At 32.1% G+C, this 19,207-nt stretch overlaps 1 protein-coding gene across 2 annotated transcripts in view; it reads left to right on the top strand.

Moving 5' to 3' along the window:
- LOC126913786 (uridine phosphorylase 1) overlaps nucleotides 1-19,190 on the top strand; it is a 47,086-nt gene extending 27,896 nt beyond the window's left edge. For both annotated transcript variants that reach the window (XM_050717022.1, XM_050717021.1), the window contains exons 2-6: nucleotides 6,514-6,637; nucleotides 11,977-12,138; nucleotides 15,007-15,192; nucleotides 15,543-15,875; nucleotides 16,035-19,190. In XM_050717022.1, coding sequence (XP_050572979.1) covers nucleotides 6,514-6,637; nucleotides 11,977-12,138; nucleotides 15,007-15,192; nucleotides 15,543-15,875; nucleotides 16,035-16,217 — 988 coding nt within the window. In that variant the 3' untranslated portion in view covers nucleotides 16,218-19,190. The remainder of the gene's footprint in view (nucleotides 1-6,513; nucleotides 6,638-11,976; nucleotides 12,139-15,006; nucleotides 15,193-15,542; nucleotides 15,876-16,034) is intronic.
- Nucleotides 19,191-19,207: the final 17 nt, after the last annotated feature.

The following is a 19,207-nucleotide window of genomic DNA, read 5'->3' as shown; positions in this document are numbered from 1 at the left end:
GACAATAGAATATCCGATATCACAAGTAACATGTGTCATAATATAATTTTAGAAAATTTACGACGATACCAACGTCATTAAAATTAATTATATCCTTCAAAATTATACTTAATTAATGTATTTATTGCAATCAAACGCGAAGCTAATAATCTCAGCGCGCAAACGGAATTCTAATTATGCAGAATATAGTTAAAGGAATCAACAGGAAATAGTCGCAAAATATAAATCTACAGATAGATAATTACAATTTACACTGCTATCACTTATGTATCAGTCGCGTAAGTATATAATTGTTAAGGTATCAAAGACATTCGAATTGGTGCAATTCAATATTGTAATATGTTACATATCCAATATTGATTGACTTGATTAAATCCCTACCCTATCTATGTTTCATAGTGTATCACTTTATATTTTAATAAATAATAGATGCATCCTCATATACCATAATCGAATTCGAGCCTGAAAACCTTAACAAAATTAAATTCTATTATGCGTTGGCTTTAATTTTGTCTATAGAATTAACGTCAGTACAAATCAATACATATCGGTTAAATTATACGAGGTAAAATTCTTGTATACATAGTTTTACCTTTCGTTAATCCTTTATCTATTTGAATTTAATTATATTTCAATTTACCCGATATGAACAAAATGTTAAATAAAAAATTGGTTTCAGTTTTGATCCGTAAACGAATTTTAGCAATTAAATATATTAAATATATACATTTTACTAAAATTGATTTAATATTTTTCAACAGTTTTTTCATTCATTTATATGAGATATTTCATGTGTACCGTTTATAATTTAATTCTACAAGTCACATAGATGGAAATCCGTAGAAAATCCGTATTCCGATCGGTATTCGTTCATTGCATAGTAATAATTGAAAATCGATAGCTCTGTAAGGATTATATTGATTTTCGGTGACGTCTTTAATTAAATTCTTCCATTTGAAAGCGAAGGCTAGTTTCGAGCGTCTCTTATTCTTTCGTATATGATTTGAAGTATTTTAATAACGATAAGAAATTGCGTAAGGAGTATGTAGTTCCTATTTTTCGATACTTTCATTTAACTGATGCAGTATTTCCAAAGAAATTATGAATGGATCTCTATAATCGTAAATGAAATGCAATTAATTTAAACTGTAAGGATAAATACTACAATTATATCTTTTTTATTTTCGTGTTAATATGAACGATAAGCTCGCAACTGACAGGATGAACAAGTTCTTTTATGTATTAGTTGGATTATCTTTTATTTAGTATTATCAATAAATATACAACCGGGTCGATATATATTCAAAAGTTCATATTATAATATATGACGAAAGAGGGAACAATAAAATTTAAAACCGGGTTACGAAAAATTAAAATTTATTAAAAATTTAAAAATAATATTTTATGTTTATATGTAGCTTTACCTAAATGGATTATACTTTTGAAAGATGAAAGATACTTGGAATAAGAGATATTTTACAAACGAGCTAGTTATTTTATCATATATTATTATTTTATTATCATATAAATAAAATAGATCTGAAACATAGATATTAACGCAATGAATAAATTGTATAGTATAGGATTAAGAAGGAACCTAAGAAGGAAGCTCTAATCCTGTCAAGGGGTCATTGTCAAATTTGATTTACGTGCCATCCGATTCTAATCGATATGTTCATTTGGACGATTCCTCTTCCTTCCGGTTCTGACCGGCATTTTCTTAGTCCGTCCATAGTTTTTTATTGAAAAAGTATTATCGTTTATAGAATCGACTTTATAGAATTGTCTATACAGTTGACTCTTCGATCGTGTGCGAAGAAAAACATAAGAAAAATATAAATATAAGATTTAGAAAATATCTACATCAGTAATCGTTTTAACCACGTGTATATAGCGTAAAGTGACAACAGAACGATGAATTGCGCGTCAGGAAATATAGAGCTGCTGACTAAGGAAAATTTTCATAAGTGGAGAACTCAGATTCAAACGTTATTAATAAAAAACAACACATAGTAATATGTTTCTGGTAAAAAGATTCAAACTACAGAGAATGCTACAGAATGGGATGTAGCAGACAAAAAGGCAAGATCAGAAATGTCTGTATATTAGCAATAAGTCCTGAAGCATTAATGCAAGTAAATGATTACAACACATCAAAGGAGGTATGGGATAAATTAAATGAAATATATTGCTTAACTTATCCCGCTTACAAGACAATGCTAATAAAACAGTTAATTAACTATAAGATGCAAGAAGATGGGAATATAAATAGTCATATAAGAAACTTTTCTGACTTATTGATAAATTGAGAGAAATGCATGAATTCATCCATGATAACATTAGAACAATTTTGTTATTATGTAATATTCCAAACAGCTAAGAAGATTTCAGGATTGCTATTCAAACTGAGGAAAAATTTCCATCCTTTGAAGCACTGAAAATAAAACTACTCAAAGAAGAGTCCAAAAGAAGACAGAACCAGCAGTATGAAAACAACACCTATTATAGCGGTAGTCAAATTGGGTATGCAATAGAAGTCTCTACATATTCAGGAACTGCAACAAAACTCATAACACAGACCATCACACTTAGTATTTCACATCAAGTGCTTTATGAAGAAATTATTAATATCCTTAAGGATGCAGATTATCGTACCATGACTCTTAAAAAAGTAAGGCTAATGATTGAAACAAAATATAACATACATCTTAATGACAGAGAAACAGAGATATATTTTTTAGTTATGCAATATGTAAAGTCAAATTCAGCTGAACAAGAGAGGGAGATGAAGCTTAATAATGGAGTAGTAATTGATGATACGGAAGATGAGACAGAATTAGAATTAGATAATGAAGAGATAGAGGAAGAATAATAGACAGTCAAGAGGAGTCTTGTAAGAAAAGCAACAAGTAAATATGAGAATAGAAGCTTTTATTTTTTTGGATGATCAATTTGTTTGCTATTTTTTCGATAATTGATTGACAACATACTTACTTGTTGCTTCCATCCACATAAGTGGCTTAATCAAAAGACGCACAAAAAGTCAAATATTATTAGAAAAATGAACTGTTATGTTGATAGGAATGAATAATATCTTGCAATTTCTTTATTAAGCATCCGAAAAAGTTTATTATGTAACATTACATAATAAATTTATTATTTCTAAAGATGCTTAATGTTTTAACACAAATTGTAGAAATTAAAAATTTAAAAGTCCCATTTTGAGTGGTATAATTTGTATTTATGTAAATTTTTTCAACTATATATATGTTATACAAATATATATACAAATACAAACATGTTTGTTGCATACAAACAAATATGACATTGTTTTACCATACATATTTATATAATTCTGACGAACTTTGTTATCGTGGTATTTGTTGTATTGAATATTTACTATATAACATTTTAACTTATGGATGTTATCAAATGTGTGTTCAATTGAATGGCGATCCATAAGTAGGAACCAACTATATTTGGTCAATGCTGTAAACGATATAAATGGCTCATTAAAACTACCCTCAGTATAAAATTACATAAAATATTAAGAATATTGTATTGGGATTAAATGTATAATATTTCAGTTTCTAAAAATTAAAATGGGACAATTTGCATATTTAGCATATTTGCATGTTAGCTTAATTGAAATAAAACATTGAACAAGCATTAATGTAAAACTATGAGCACATCTTATGTTAGCAAATTTTTCACAATAAACATTTCTCTTATACTTAATTTAATTTAATATACATTAACTAAGAAGCAAATTATACCAAAAAAATAAAGCTACATGTTTGATAATATTTAAATTTCATTGTAATTTTTAGGATTAAATAATATACATGAAGAGCGTGTATAATATGTTATTTATAATTTCAATCTTCAACAAAGATTATGAACACACACACACTTAGACGAACAATCTGAGAATGAAAAAAAAGCTTAAGTTACTTTGGAGAATAGATTGTTAGATATCTCAAAGGTTCATGTATTATCGCTTGCAGACAGTATCTCGTAGAACAATGCTGTTGATAATCGCACTGAATGACGCTATGATTGTTTTAAGGAGGTTTGTACGTTCTTGTATTAATCAGCATTGTTACCTTATATTCGTAACACAAGATTTAATATACGCATCGCAGTATAACATATGAAAATGTTAAAGGTCTAAAATAAACATATAAGAATTGTACATTGAAATGAATGTATAAATTAAAACTTCATCCAGTCAAGTACATGACATAAATATATATATATATATATATATATAATGGAAGCTGATTTTTATTCTTGCTTCGAGATTCCTTCTTCTCAAATAAAAGATGAAATCATCGTGTATCTAGTGTATGGTGTATTTTCAGTTCTACTTTATATGGTACTCTAGAACATAGATTTCTGAAGTGCGGGTCGCGTTAAATATTCTACTATTACAGATTCGTTAGGAGAGTTGTATTCATCGCTAGTCGTCGAACGAACAGTTCAAATTCTATTTAGTTAAAAACCAGAATAACGAGAAAGATGAGAATCCTTATTTCTGTCTAGTTTCTCTCGGCTCGTAGATCCGTATCAAGTTAATTTTAAATTGCTTATCAATCAACTCTCGGCACAATTAAGTTTTGGCTAATCTTCGAGTAGGTCGCGAAAAATTACCGGTGTCGGAACTGGGTTCCGGGGCATAGAAGTTTGCGAAGCTTTGCCTTAGAAGAAGTATGTAAGTTACTTATCGGATTTTGCTTGCATACGACTCATCTTCTGAAACAGTTCTTCGAGTTTTTTAAAGTTCCCGAGAACCTGATTCAAAGCTCTTGTGACCTGTTTCAATATACGTACGTACATGATTTTACATTATCTTAAAAATATTGTAAGTTCTGATGTAACTGAAGAAAGTTCTTCAGATTTTAATGCCTATGAAGATAAATATGGTAGTGGATATTTCCTTTCTTTTTAGAAGACTACGCATAAATTGTGCAAGTATCCTCCTTTATGACGTTGACGAGACAATATAAATAAGTTAGATCATCTATGTTCAAAGTTCATCTATGAATTATGATTATTAAATTCATTTATGCGTCATAGGAATATGGAACCATCATAGGAATCCGTCATAGGATTATGAATCATAGGAAGTGTAGATGTCTTATAATTATCAAAATATTAATTGTTCTCGTATATCATAAATACTCATTGAATTGACTCGTTTAATGATAATAAAACATTTCTTGTCGTTTTTGCAACGTACAATCATCGCACTCGTTTTTGTACTGCTCATGCACAAATTGGCATGACGCGTTTCATATCATGAGAACTGAATAAAATTCTGCCACACTCAGTCATCGGTTTCCTCTTCGCCCTCATTGTCAGGGGATGTGAGGGTGGATATTCTGGTTGCAAAGAGAAGCTGGCAGGATTATGTTGAATGTACTTGAAAAAAGAAAATCGATGGAATTTTATTTTCTCTGCTTTTACCAGCTATAATCGATTCAGTATTTTAAATTATTTATCCTATCGTATAAAATGATAGAACAACATCGATTCTATTTATCAATAATTTATTTTTCAATGAATAAGTTTTTATTTACGATGCATAATAACTAACGTTAATATCATAAAATTATACCTTCCCCAGTGGATTAATAGATATAGTATAGCAAATAATACAATTATAATAATATTGTGTAACATTGCAGAACCGAATTATACAGGGTGGTTGGTAACTGGTGGTACAAGCGGAAAGGGGGTGATTCTACGCGAAAAAAGAAGTCGAAAATATAGAATAAAAATTTTTCGTTTGAGGCTTTGTTTTCGAGAAAATCGACTTTGAATTTTCGCTCGGTACGCGTGCACTTTATCACGTCTCGTTATAATAGATCTCACTGTAGATCGTTGTCTCGATTGGGCCATATTTTTTCGAAGGAAATGTAACGTCAGCAGCATATTTCGATTTCTTACAAAACAAACTACCGGAATTATTAGAAAATGTACCGCTGAGAACTAGAGGAAGTTTAATTTTTCAACAAGACGGTGCACCGCCACATTTTAGTCGTCATGTGAGAGATTTTTTAAACCAACATTACCAAGGCTGGATTGGTCGTGCTGGAACAATAGCTTGGCCACCACGCTCTCCTCACTTAACTCCGCTTGACTTTTATTTATGAAGCCATATTAAATCAATCGTTTATTCTGAAGAAAAACGTATTTGTTTATTTGTACTATATTATAATAATACGTAATTAATGCATAGTATAATAGACAGAACTTATTCTATTACAGTATAAATAAACAAATACGTAATTGTCTTGCGAATAAAAGACAGTATAGTTATATAGAACATGTTGGTGTACTCGTAAACAATCAATCGATTAACTCGGTAAACAGTAACGAAGGTACATATTTTGCAGACGACAAAAATACATTTCTATTTACAAGACTCAAATAAATAAAAATTTTGATATACGACGCATAAAGTTCTATATGTTTTTAACACGCTGTTCGCGTTTCGCATTTTTTTAGATATACAGATGGATCTGTGCGACTTCGAAATCCAAACATCGAGCTCATGGATCAGGATATACTGTATCATCTTGCTCTGGGTAGCGGCTCCCACGATCTCGTTGAAATGTTTGGCGACGTTAAGGTAAATCAAAGTAGTAGAGCTCCTTTTTCTGTGGAAAGAACTTTTATCTTTAGTGGCACTCCTTTTTTTTTTTTTTTTTTTTTTTTTTTTTTTTTTTGTAAAAAGACCTTTGTTTTATGTATAGTAGATCTCCTTTTCTTGTAGAAAACTCTTTGACGTATAGTGAGACTTCTCTTTTTATAAGAAGGGCTCTGTAATATAATAGAACGTTTAAGTTACCATAGAACGTATAATGTAATATAATAGAACGTTTTTCTTTTAGAAAAAAAGTTTTTTTTATATACAGTAGAATTTATTTTATATGAACTACATTTGTAGAAACAGAATTTTAGTTAGCACTCCATTAACTGTGTTCTTTCTGTCTTTCTTCCTTTAAGTGCTTTACCATGTAATAGTGGATGTCCCTTGCGTAACAATTTTTCTAATGAAAAATAAACGCGAGAAATTTCCCAAAACTCGTTACGTGAAGTTTTCATATTCGTGCTCTATTTTGATTTCTCCGAAAAAGTTTCCATAATTCCTATAAAAGATGTGCACAAGTAATTTTTCGCATATTGTCGCGTAACTTAAAAAAATGTTACGTTATTAATTGCCTCAAAGATCGTTACATACTAATTACGTATTACGCACGCTATTCCCAGAAACGTACTTTAATGTCAGTGCACCTTTAAACTCCTGACGCATATAGTTGAAACAATGCCAGAACATCGGTGCTTTCTAAAACATATTGAACTTATCTATAAATACATCGAGGCTTATTTCTCTCGCAAAGAAGTAGTTTTATTGTGTCACAACGACCTCAAAAACCTTTTTTATTACTTTATTTAAAACATATTTCGATTCTCGTACCACATACAGCCTCGAATATGTTTGCGAACTCAATTAATCTCACCAATTCCTTTCTCTATACTTGTGCGAACTCTTTCTTGGCTAATTGCAATGTTTATGTTTGGGTTCTGTGTGCAGTATAGTAATCTCTATCAGTCGAATCTTCACAGAGGAAGTATGACTAATTTCTGATAGTGGATTAACATGGAATACTACCGATAACAATCAGCTATGTATGTAGAAGTGCTACAATGTGTATTTCCAAGTGTAAATTTAGCATAACGTTCGAAACTACAATATGTGTGTTGTACACGATATTGTCGATGTATTACTATCTCTATTATCTATTTATAAATTTCTGCTCCATCGATCGTTAATTATCGGACTATCTTATCCACGATGAATTTTGTAATTTTCAGTGAATGTTAACGTTAGATATTAATTATATTCGTTTTATTAAGGATGAAGCAAACAGAGTTAATTAAATTTATATTTATCGCAAGATATTGAAAATGATAATGAAAAACATTGTAATTGTAAAATTTTACCAAAAAATATATTTACGATGAAATTGGGAAACAAGGTACGTACAACGTGCAAGTGCAGCAAAACAATTATGATAGCAATAAATATGTATAAAGCAATATTTGTAAAACATTATTATAAATTATTATGAATCACTATTTTACGTCCGTTTCCAGAAACAAATTTAAACAGGTTCGTTTAAAATTTATTTCATATAATTTTCATCAATGTCTTCTGCGTGCCCTTTCGCATGTTATTCTAACTTTTTGTTTGCTTGGATTTTCAGAAACAATTCAGTTTCATAAATGGCAAATGCTTCTGCGGCAGACACTTGTCATCTTGTCATCTATTGTTTCTGTCACGTATTGTATATACGTATTGTTCGAGCTTACGCAGTTGCAGTTAATCTATTGATTTTTATTTCGCATTGCTATTACGATCAAAAAACAATTACATCATGTAACCGAGCACCAGGTTTTTATCATACTTGTCTTATCAGGTGAACTTGTTAGCAATAATAAAGAGAGCCAAGAGTCGTGGCTCGTAATAGATATACTTACCATATGTTTACATTGGCCACAAAATATTTTGGCACACTATCGTATTTATTTTAGTATTTACATACTAACTAATTAGGACTAGGTGTACTAAATTTCACATCATTTAGTGCCACTATTTCCGAGTGACCCTAAACATTCAAAAATACCAGAATGAAATTCTGTAGAAATTCCAATGAAAAACGTGTCGTTGGAAAATGGATATGTGCCAATACTTTTCGTAGTCACTGTATTTTACATAAAAGAAACGAAGAAGGCTAAGTTTGAAAATTTGTATCTGAGAAATTTTTAAACGTTTTTAATCGTCCCGTTGCTAGGATTAGAGTTTTAACTTGGAAATGATGAAAGCCTTACTCGCATCTCTCTGATTTCAAGTACCTGGTATATTTCCCTAATATTGATAGACATAAACAGTGATGTGTGTAATATTAGAATGATGCAATAAATGGCAATAGTGTACTTTTAGCATGTAGTTGTAACACACTTATGTATGTACATTTCGTATATAGGACAGAAAATAATTAATAATTATTAATCCCACCTGTTTACTACAGCTAAAATCATAGAATTCTACATTAATCCACAGACAAATCAATTTTAGATCGGTTTTAGTTCTAGCGAATGTAAATTAAATATAACACTCGTACACAGCTGATCATGGCATTCGCTGTTTAGATAATCAGACAATAATTTTTCATTGAAGAAAAGATTATCTGTTCTTTTGAGCTGCATTGTAAATATTGATATTAATAAATATCGATTTACGTGTCAATCTGACGCATTTCGAATTTCACGAGGGAAATTACACGAGCCTTTCACATTTTTCTTCTAACATTTGTACTGAATTTTGGCCATTTAACGAGACAAATGTATGTCGAAATTCATTTTCTTCAAAGTTTTCTAATTTTAAAGTTTTCTATGTGGTGTACCTGTCTCTACGGATACGCGTCGATCTGACGCATTTCGAATTTCACGAGGAAAATTACACGAGCCTTTCACATTTTTCTTCTAACATTTATACTGAATTTTGGCCATTTAACGAGACAAATATATGTCGAAATTCATTTTCTTCAAAGTTTTCTACGTGGTATACGCGTTAATTTGACGCAATCGAAATGTTCTTAAACCTAGCGTTAACGAGAAGAGTAATTTTTAAGTAAGAAACTAAGGATTTCTTTCAGACTTCGATTTCTACTCTTCTTTTGCCCAAATTTCCTTGCAAGGGATACAAATTTTCTGTCGATCGTTTCGTTCATCGATTTTCTTGATAATCCAGATTCTGTAATAGTTAATTTTTAAGGTAAATGAAGCAAAACATAAGAGATAGAAGATTTTTTAATTATTATTAAAACCAAAAGCAAATTATCTCGTCCATCAAATCTCAATTTCTTGGACGTAAGAATTTCTTCATTTGCGAATGTTTTCTACTGAAAAAATAAGTCATACGATGTTAATGATTAGAAGAATGAACGTGAATGACGAAATTAACTTATTTCTCCTAATCTGTTATTTCACAATCCCAAATATTTCTGGTTAAGAGGTGACTCGTGATGTGTTAACAGGTCACTGAAGAACTCGTTATTTGTGAGAGAACCCAAAGAGATTTGTCTCGTTTATCGCCGTTTAAATAAACGTCGAATTTCTTTTCCAGCTTTCCTCTAGTAGCTTCCAAATGAATCACGTTTGAGCTATGGACGCAACATTTACGTCGCGTATATCATTACGCCATTTAACGTTCGCAGTTCGTACAAGCCACGAGCACGCATTCTTTTTATCGCGATCTCTTTTACGCTATCAGTGAAGCCGCGTTTACACAACGTATTCACATTCATCGAAGGATGTGCCATTAAAAGAAAGTACAATGTTTCGTGACCTAAATAGAACAATAGGCGAAACTTCCATGCGCGTGCTTCGGCTACACAGACAGCGGCGGTAATCCTCGAGGTATTATTTCGTACGTTGCTCGGCAACTGTTGTACACTGTCGAATTCTATGTTCCATTTAGAGAAAAGAGCAATTCCACTGTTGCAAATTACAAACAGCATCGGAGGAACGTGGTCCGTTGGTTTTGTTCAAGTAATTCGACGTTGGAAATCATTTTTTAACTCTTCGATGCTCCATTCTGTTTTATATATTTGATTATATTCGTTATGATTATATTTGTATATTTGATTGAAAATTATCTATTTTTCTCCATAATAATAAAATGTAATTCTTTTAGATTTTTGCGAGCTACGTCTGCCAGCTACACCTATGGCAGCTTGTGAGCTACGCATGGAAAAATATTTTCCATCATCTTTCTTAAAGTACCTGTCCTTTCCAACTCTTGCACCTGTACCGGATGTGGCAATTGCGCGATACAGGCGTACAGTGATTCACGGAAGTATTTCGGTACTTGTTAATTTGCTGCAAAACTGAACAAAGTAAATTAATCGTTAAAAGATTAATTTTTGTTACTTGTAATACCTGATACGTTAACGTGTTAAAATTTATGGTATAAAATGAACGTTTGTATAGGATATTTGAAGTCCATAATCTACATGAAGCACCGAAGTCTCTTTCATTAAAAATAAAACTCTCTAGAACTGACTACACATAGCCTGAAGGTCAGATGAAAGCATCGTGGCACAGAGTATGTTAAATAATCAGAAATGCTACATAATTTTAATTGAATATAACACGAGCAAGAGCATTATTGTGGGACACTATAAGAGGGAAATATTTCTCCATACCTCACGGCTATAGAACAAAATACAGTACAATAGAATTCCATTTATTTGAACTTGATAGGAAGCAGACATAGTAAAAGTTCATTGATATCACTTCCCATTCGAATAATATGAATTAATATTCAAATTAATGGATTCATTTGGATTAGTGGATTCAGTTAAACGGGCATTAACTATGTTCCAATAAATACAGTTTAGATAAATGGACGGAGAGAATTGGAACCACTCCAAGAGATTTATCTGTGGATAACGTACTTAAAATATTAAACTAGATAGATGCGATTAAAGAATGTTCGTAGAAAGCACTGTAAGTGGCAAAATTGACGTACCAATGAGAATGCCGTAGTATTTAACTTAAATTTTATTTTTTAAATAATTTCAGTGCAATTTCCCTTTCTAAATAATTATTAACAACGCTGAAAGATAGTGTAACAGCTTCACCTCTATTGAAAATAATATAGCTGCTAATAGACATTGGTTAATGGCCTTTTTACTTTTATAATGGAACATCGAGGTTTCTTTACAACTAAGAAGTGGCTCATACAGGCTTTTCTACAGATACACTTTTCTTCTTCGTGAAATTGGATCGTGTTAATGCAGAAGATTTCTTTTCCTTCTGAAAAGCTTGTCTCCTGCCTCTTGCAATGTTTTCCACAAGCGTTCTTCAATTATGTAATTAATTCTATAACTCTGTTTACAGTTCGTGTGCATGGGAGGAACACCAAAGCGTATGGAAGATTTTGCTCACTTTATAATGAAGGAAATAGGTCACAAGCTTCCGGCAGGCACCACACTTCTTGATATTAGCCAGTATTCATATCGTTACTCTATGTATAAAGTCGGACCAGTCCTTTCTATTAGCGTGAGTATACTTGACATTACGTTTAATTACGTTGAATTTTTCATATTCACGAGACTACGGATTTTCATGTATTTGTGGGGAATTTTAAGTTGCAAATATGCATTAATATACATTATAAAATAATACATAATAACAGATACATAAAATATCCAAGGTAGAATATTTGTTATAATATTTATTAGGCGCAGCAAATATTCGCTTACAAGTAATTTATGAATAATTAATGAAGATAGCAAATCGCTGGAAATACGTCACGCTTTATCGTACGTTATTTTTTGTTCTTACTTCAAATCACGTGTTTTCAGATTTGAATTTCGTCTTTGCATCATGTGTTACAGTAAACAACGTAAATCAAGAATTTTTAAGATCTGTTAAGATCGGGTATTTACACAATCGTGCGATCCGAATTTAATTAAATTGGAACGCTTCAGCCTCTCTCGAGGGCAGAACAGGACGTAGGTGAAATTGAAAAGCTTATTGAAACTGAATGAAATATGCCTTCACCGTATTTGCTCGCGGTTAACTTGGATTCGATTTAATCAGAATTGTATTTCCAAGATTAGATAGAATATGCATACGACCAGTTTGTGTAATAATGAGAGAACGTTGAGCAACGAATGTTGAAGATTATTTTCTATAGGCTGGAAGGTAGCTACTTTCGAACAAATTTATCCAATTGATGCAGTAAATAGCAACATTTATCGTGAGATAAATGCTAGAATCGCCTTAATTTAGATTACCTGGAATATATCTCACTTTGTGGAAAATACAAATTAAATCACTTTTCAAAAGATAATTGGGACATAACAAAATTAAATGAAGTACATAAAAGTATTCAAAATTATTTTCCAAATAGTACAGAATTCTGTGCATTTGCTTAAGTTTACGATATTAATATAGTTGCACAATTAATAATTTAACCAGTGACGTGTTCAAAATTATTCTGAGAATAATGCAGAATATTTTATTTCAATTTAATTGTCTGATGTTAATATATTCAGATGTTACACGATTGATGTGTATGTATATATGTATGTATCGTTGAAAAGAGATGGTCTTCTTCATCGATATGTTATAAACGAGATAAAACAAAATATTTTTTCTATGATCTTGGTAATATAAAGAAATATTTCATTAATTAAATTTCTTATCCCAATGAACTCAGTTATTGTAACGCATCTACGATGCTACTCTTTTTACTTTTCTGCAATACCACGATTCCTCTGAATCCTTAATTGTGCGTGTTTAAATAAATTCATAAGCAGTATTTCTGCTTAATTAGATATAAATCTTCGATAATAATCGATACAACATTTTTTACTTCGTTTTATCTGCTCCATCCAATTACTTTCTTCAAAGGAGCCATTTCTTCTCAGGTTTTATATTAGAGAAAATGTACAGTTTTAGCTTTAAATCACATTCTAATTATAAACGAGGCATAAGCTTTGCATAATTGCGATAACAGTTTCTGGTTTCAACGATGCTTTAAAAGCGAATTAATCGAAATCGGATAGTTTTAATTTTGAAATAAATTGCTTGAAGAGAACAAGCCTCTTTCCTGTTTAACGCAAAATAAGAAAGAACACTGCAATAATTTATAATTAAATTTGATACTTTGTGAACTTTATAAGCTTTATCCGGGTACGTTATTTCAGTTACTCTCAAGCTAATTGTGCTTTCTGTTATCCTTAACAGAACAAAGAAGATTTTAATATGTCTGATTTCTTGTTCTGGCTTCATATCAAAGTTTTCCTTAGAACATAAAAGTATCCTTACTTGTTAAAACAAAGTAAACGTCAGAGCGTGATAATTCCGAGATCGTAGCTGAGCTAATTGACTCCTTAATTAACTCACTCTGTCGAAAGTCTGTAAGGAGTTTGCTGAAAAACAGCCTTTGCCAAATAATAGTTGCCTGAGTATTATACATCCTAGTCAAATGGTTAAATTGTTATGAAATTTTTATCCATCTTGTAAATAAGAAAAAGAAGAAAATTCTCTAAGACTGATTACGATTATCGATACAAACGTAGCTAATATTAAAAAACTAGAACTAAAACATCAACGTAGTTTACTCGGTTCACAGCTTTATCTTAAGTGTGCTTTTCTCAGGAAAGCTTTCTAATTATTGACACGAATAAAAAACGACTGGTTAGAAATTTCAAAGCTAACGATTCCAAACTAGATACGACATGTGCGTAAGTCGTAATAGGAATCATTGGTCAGCAACAAGTCACACGTTCGAGCATAAAGCAACATCGAGATTCCAGTAGAAGGGAGAACGTCTAGTCGAGTTTTCCACGATAATCATGCACGCTTCTCTTCTCCCATGGGTTTCTCCATGCACCAGTTACTCGGCTGGTGGAGCAAACTATTTTTTATCGACGCTTTGTGCAAATCATCCGTGTGACGCGACAACACGTCAAACGACGCGAGAAACACAAAAGAAGTTGCGTAGTCATAGAGAAGTTCATCCTCGCAAGTGGTGCGAAAAGAAGTTGCGCCACTTTATCGCGTTACGATGACTGGACGGCAAAGTTCAGAACTTTTTCATTCTTTTCAGCGTTTTAAATTTAGAAGACCGTCTAAAAGAGGATCTAGGGAACACACAGAAATTTGCTCCATCAGATGCTACAAAACATCGTACAGTCGTCCTCAATCGCGTCGTATTAAAATCTCCCTGTCGCTAAAATAAAAAAATCAACGAAAATCAATGGAATATCGCCGACCATACGCGGTCTAAGTACCTGCCATAAATTGTTGCAACTCTGAGTAATGCCATGTGGCATCGACGATTCTTAAAAATATAAACATAAATATAAGAGAAAAAAATATCGTGGATGGGAGGAATATAGAAAATTTTCTGTTTAGCATGGAATGGGCATGCCGTCGGTTGGAATTTTGCTTCACGAAATGATCAAGCTGATGTACCACGCGAAGGTGAAGGATCCGATATTCTTCAGGATTGGTACTTGTGGTGGGATCGGCCTTGAAGGCGGTACCGTGGTAATTTCCGAGGAAGCAGTCGATGGAATGCTGAAGTCGTACTTGGAAGTGGTAAGAAGTTCTTGTGGAATCCGGCATATGACCATTCCGATAGTTCTTGCTTTCTTTTTCCCTGTTCTTAGCTCTGCAATCCTCACGCTTCGATCAAGTGAATGACTCGCCGTGTCTTGGGTGAAACGCGTTGTTCAAACTTCCAGTCTTTTCCAAAAAATAGATGGCTGTAAAAAATGATCTATAGTTCCATCAACGACTAATTAACAACTGACAGCAAAATAGCAACTAATTTCATTAACGATTACATTAAAAGTTCCTTGATCGTAGATTGTTCAAACGAGTAGGAAATCTATTTTTTTATAAAGTCGCGCCCACCTCTGATTGCTCGTTTTTATTTTTGTTTTTAGCCTGTGCTCGGCAAAATGGTGAGGAGGCCTGCCAAGTTAGACCGACAACTAGCTCGCGATCTAAAGGCTCTAGCACACCGTGATGATCCTTATGACACCGTAATCGGTAAAACTATGTGTACCGACGACTTCTACGAAGGACAGGGGCGCATGGACGGTGCATTCTGTGAATTCACGGAAAACGATAAGATGGATTACTTAAACAAGTTGCACAAAGCTGGCGTAGTGAATATAGAGATGGAGAGTCTATCGTTTGGAGCACTCACACATCTGGCGGGCATTAAGTCTGCTGTCGTCTGCGTAACATTGCTAGATCGATTCAAAGGCGATCAGGTAGATTTTCATAATTTTTATACTTAGAATGTACCTGGAGATTTATAAAATTTCCATGAAAAATTATGAATTGGTCGACGTGATATACATACGCTGGTAGTTTCAGCGTTAGGATCTGTTATTGATCGTTTGTGCTAAATTTGACCATTGTCTATGTAGGTGCTGGCACCGAAAGAAGTCCTGAATGAATGGCAAATAAGACCGCAACAATTAGTCGCACGCTATATAACGAGATATCTTCAACGAAAAGGCCGCCTCTCCTTAGATGGCCACGGATCAGTGTATGTGAAAAGCCCGCGCCGGTTCAAACTGGTGCAACAGGAATCTGAAAACTACGATTAAATTCGAGACGGCCCGAGACTAAAGGAATTGCCACGAAAATCTGTTATGGAGTCTGTTAACAGATGAATGTACTGTTAAAATACAATGAAAAAGCACGCATTAGTTGATTCTACAAACGATTAGCTTATTGATCGGGCGTCGTTTCACTTCTTTATATACATTCAAGTCACAAATATTATTGTTAGTAAGGAAAAAACGAAAGAAAGATGTTCCTTCTTATTTTTTTATAAATTAAACTATTATTTAATTATTTTTTGTGTGTAGGTTTTACGTACAAAGTATTTCTTGGAAAGAGTTTACATAGAAAAGTAAAATCTCGATTACCACACACGTTGTAAACATACTTTCGTAAATCTTGTGTATTTAATTATCAATGTCGTGTTATTAATGAAATTTGATATATAAAACGAACTGTTATTTCACATATTACGCTGTTACTTCAGCGTCGTAGAAAGTTTCTTACTGTGTTTCTTTGGTATTACATCTTTTTTTAAGTTTCCAACACTGCGTACCTATGTGTCGTTGTAGTATTTAATGTAAAATTTGTAAGTTCCGCTTAAGTTTCACGATAGTTACAAAGGAAAAGCTCAAAAAGTCACAAACCTCATCAGTTTCGCTGCACATTATAGTGCTGTGATCCAAGTACAAAGCAGCAAGGTATTAAAAAAAATAATTACCAAAGTACATCATGTACGTTCGTAATGACCACACTTGGCCACATATCTATTGTCCGTGTATTTTCTGAAAGTTTTATTTCAGACTGCGATTATAATTATATGCGAAGACATATGAAGAAGTTTAACATTTATCGACCAAGAGAGCTTTACGTTTTAATTACGAAAATATCATGTAAATCTTGAAAAATTTTGTACACGATGTGCTGAAGTTCTACAACGGATCTATGAATGGTTTATTGTAGTCCTGTGGTGCTCGCAGTTTTATTAATTATGAAATTGATTAAATACGAAACTGCAAATTCCTTTAGCTATGTTTTAAGGACGTATGAAATATCTTACTCGATAATGTTAAGATTCTGTGTATTAGTAGTTGATTAGAAATCTAGCAGCACATTCCACATAGTTAAATAAAAGCATGCTTTCGTTCAGCTGATGTTTGTGATGCGATTGAGGTTCTTTTATATATATGTATACCATATATTATGGGCGTATATATAAAAACAATCTCGGCATTCAAGATTCAATCGAGACTGGATTAAGAATTCAAAAATAAAAAGAAACAGATATAGTAACAAAATTTCTGTTATTATTTTCGCTTTATACTTTGGAACTTTACTTCCTAGTGCCAAACGATACATTTGAAAAATAATTTATTTTAATAAAATTCTTAATCCTGTTTCAACGTTATAACTAGTTGAGGTTCTATGACTAATAAACACGTTAAAATAGTTGGTCACAGACCAGTTACGATTATCTCAACGCAAGAAAAAGGCAGCCACGGAGACTCCGTAAAAAGTTTAAATAGAAAAATAAATGTAGTTAACGTTTTTAATTAGTAGCTATAATCGCAAGAATTCCATGTTATATATATATTTTTAAGGTGTGTATGTGTTTTTGTATTAATATAAATTTGTTGATTGAAGGATATGTCGACTCTTGTTTTGGAATAAAAGTAAGAAGTCGGCAAATTAAACTAGATATCTCTGAAACGTCTAAAAGTAATTAATCACTGCATTATTATATACTATTGTAACGATGATTTTTAAAGGTTTACTATAAACGTAAAATATCTTATTTATTTTCTGGAAACAAGAGTTTAGTATTAGGCTTTAGTAGTATCATAAAAGTTTTTATTGCTTTCATACGTACTAAATATTTTGTTAATGGAAATAAAATATAATGGCAACTATTTTAGGTTTTTTGAAGTGATGGAATAATGAATAGGAAATATTCAAAAATTTTTAGTCTGCGTTCTCATGAAATCTGGATTCTCTAAATGTGTTCAACGAAAAACATTTTTGGAACGGACAAACTTTACATTTCTTGTAAATGTTTGACAAAAGTTTAGTTTTTTCTAAACTTTTGACATCATGAAGAGTTGGATGAATTTTTTATGCGAAAACACTACCACGCGCTAAATGTACCGAATTTTAAGTAAATCATGTCAAGTAGATTATATCAACTAATAAATGTATTGTTCATGATGTTCGTTCTTTTATAAATTTATGGTTGTAGTAAAACTAATTTTGTTTTTTATTTAATTACTGTTGCAGCAAACTATGTATTTTAAAGCCATAAAAATTTGAAAAAGATTTAAATTTTCTTTTTATACTACTTTTGAACTAGATTGGCATCGTTCAAACGATCGAACGTTAATGTTCGCTGATTGAGGAAAAGAAACTAACGCATTAGCACTTGTAACATTGTATCACACGGTACGCACAATTGCCTGTTTAATGTTTATTGTATAACTTTGCATAAGAGTTCGTCGTAATTGTTAAATAAAAATTGTTGGTGTTACGATTATAGTTCAGCCTCGAAGTTGCACACGGCGGTGCTTCGGTATGTTAATTATATTTTTGTGATTACCGATTCCCATGTTGTATCGTATTTACTATATCGTAGCTAGCAATGTTATATAATTATACGATATACCTTCATTAACGTTGTTGAGCGCCGAATGTAAAAAATGATCTCCGTAATATTAAATTCGTGGAGAATAAGCGACAGAACTTGAAATCGAATTTGTTTCAACGCGTTTATTCCTGTTCGATCGCCCGCGTAATCAAATAGCGATGAGCGTTGACGCTGACTAACCTTAGCGCGATTAATGATTTACAAGAAAAATATCGAAATCCACGTAGACAAAATTTATCAATCGATGTATGAAGTGTCTTGAATCGATTTCAATGTTCTGCCAACAGCCTAAACTATATACAGATACATAATATAGGAAAATAGATCTTACAGAGTTGAAATTATCCTTTTTGTTCGATAGTAGCGAACCAAGTGACTTTTACAAAAGCGGACACG

The sequence above is a fragment of the Bombus affinis genome, chromosome 2 (genome assembly GCF_024516045.1).
Source record: "Bombus affinis isolate iyBomAffi1 chromosome 2, iyBomAffi1.2, whole genome shotgun sequence".
Taxonomy (NCBI): domain Eukaryota; kingdom Metazoa; phylum Arthropoda; class Insecta; order Hymenoptera; family Apidae; genus Bombus; species Bombus affinis.
The sequence above is the reverse complement of the archived record's forward strand: the minus strand, read 5'-3'. Positions and strand labels throughout refer to the sequence as shown.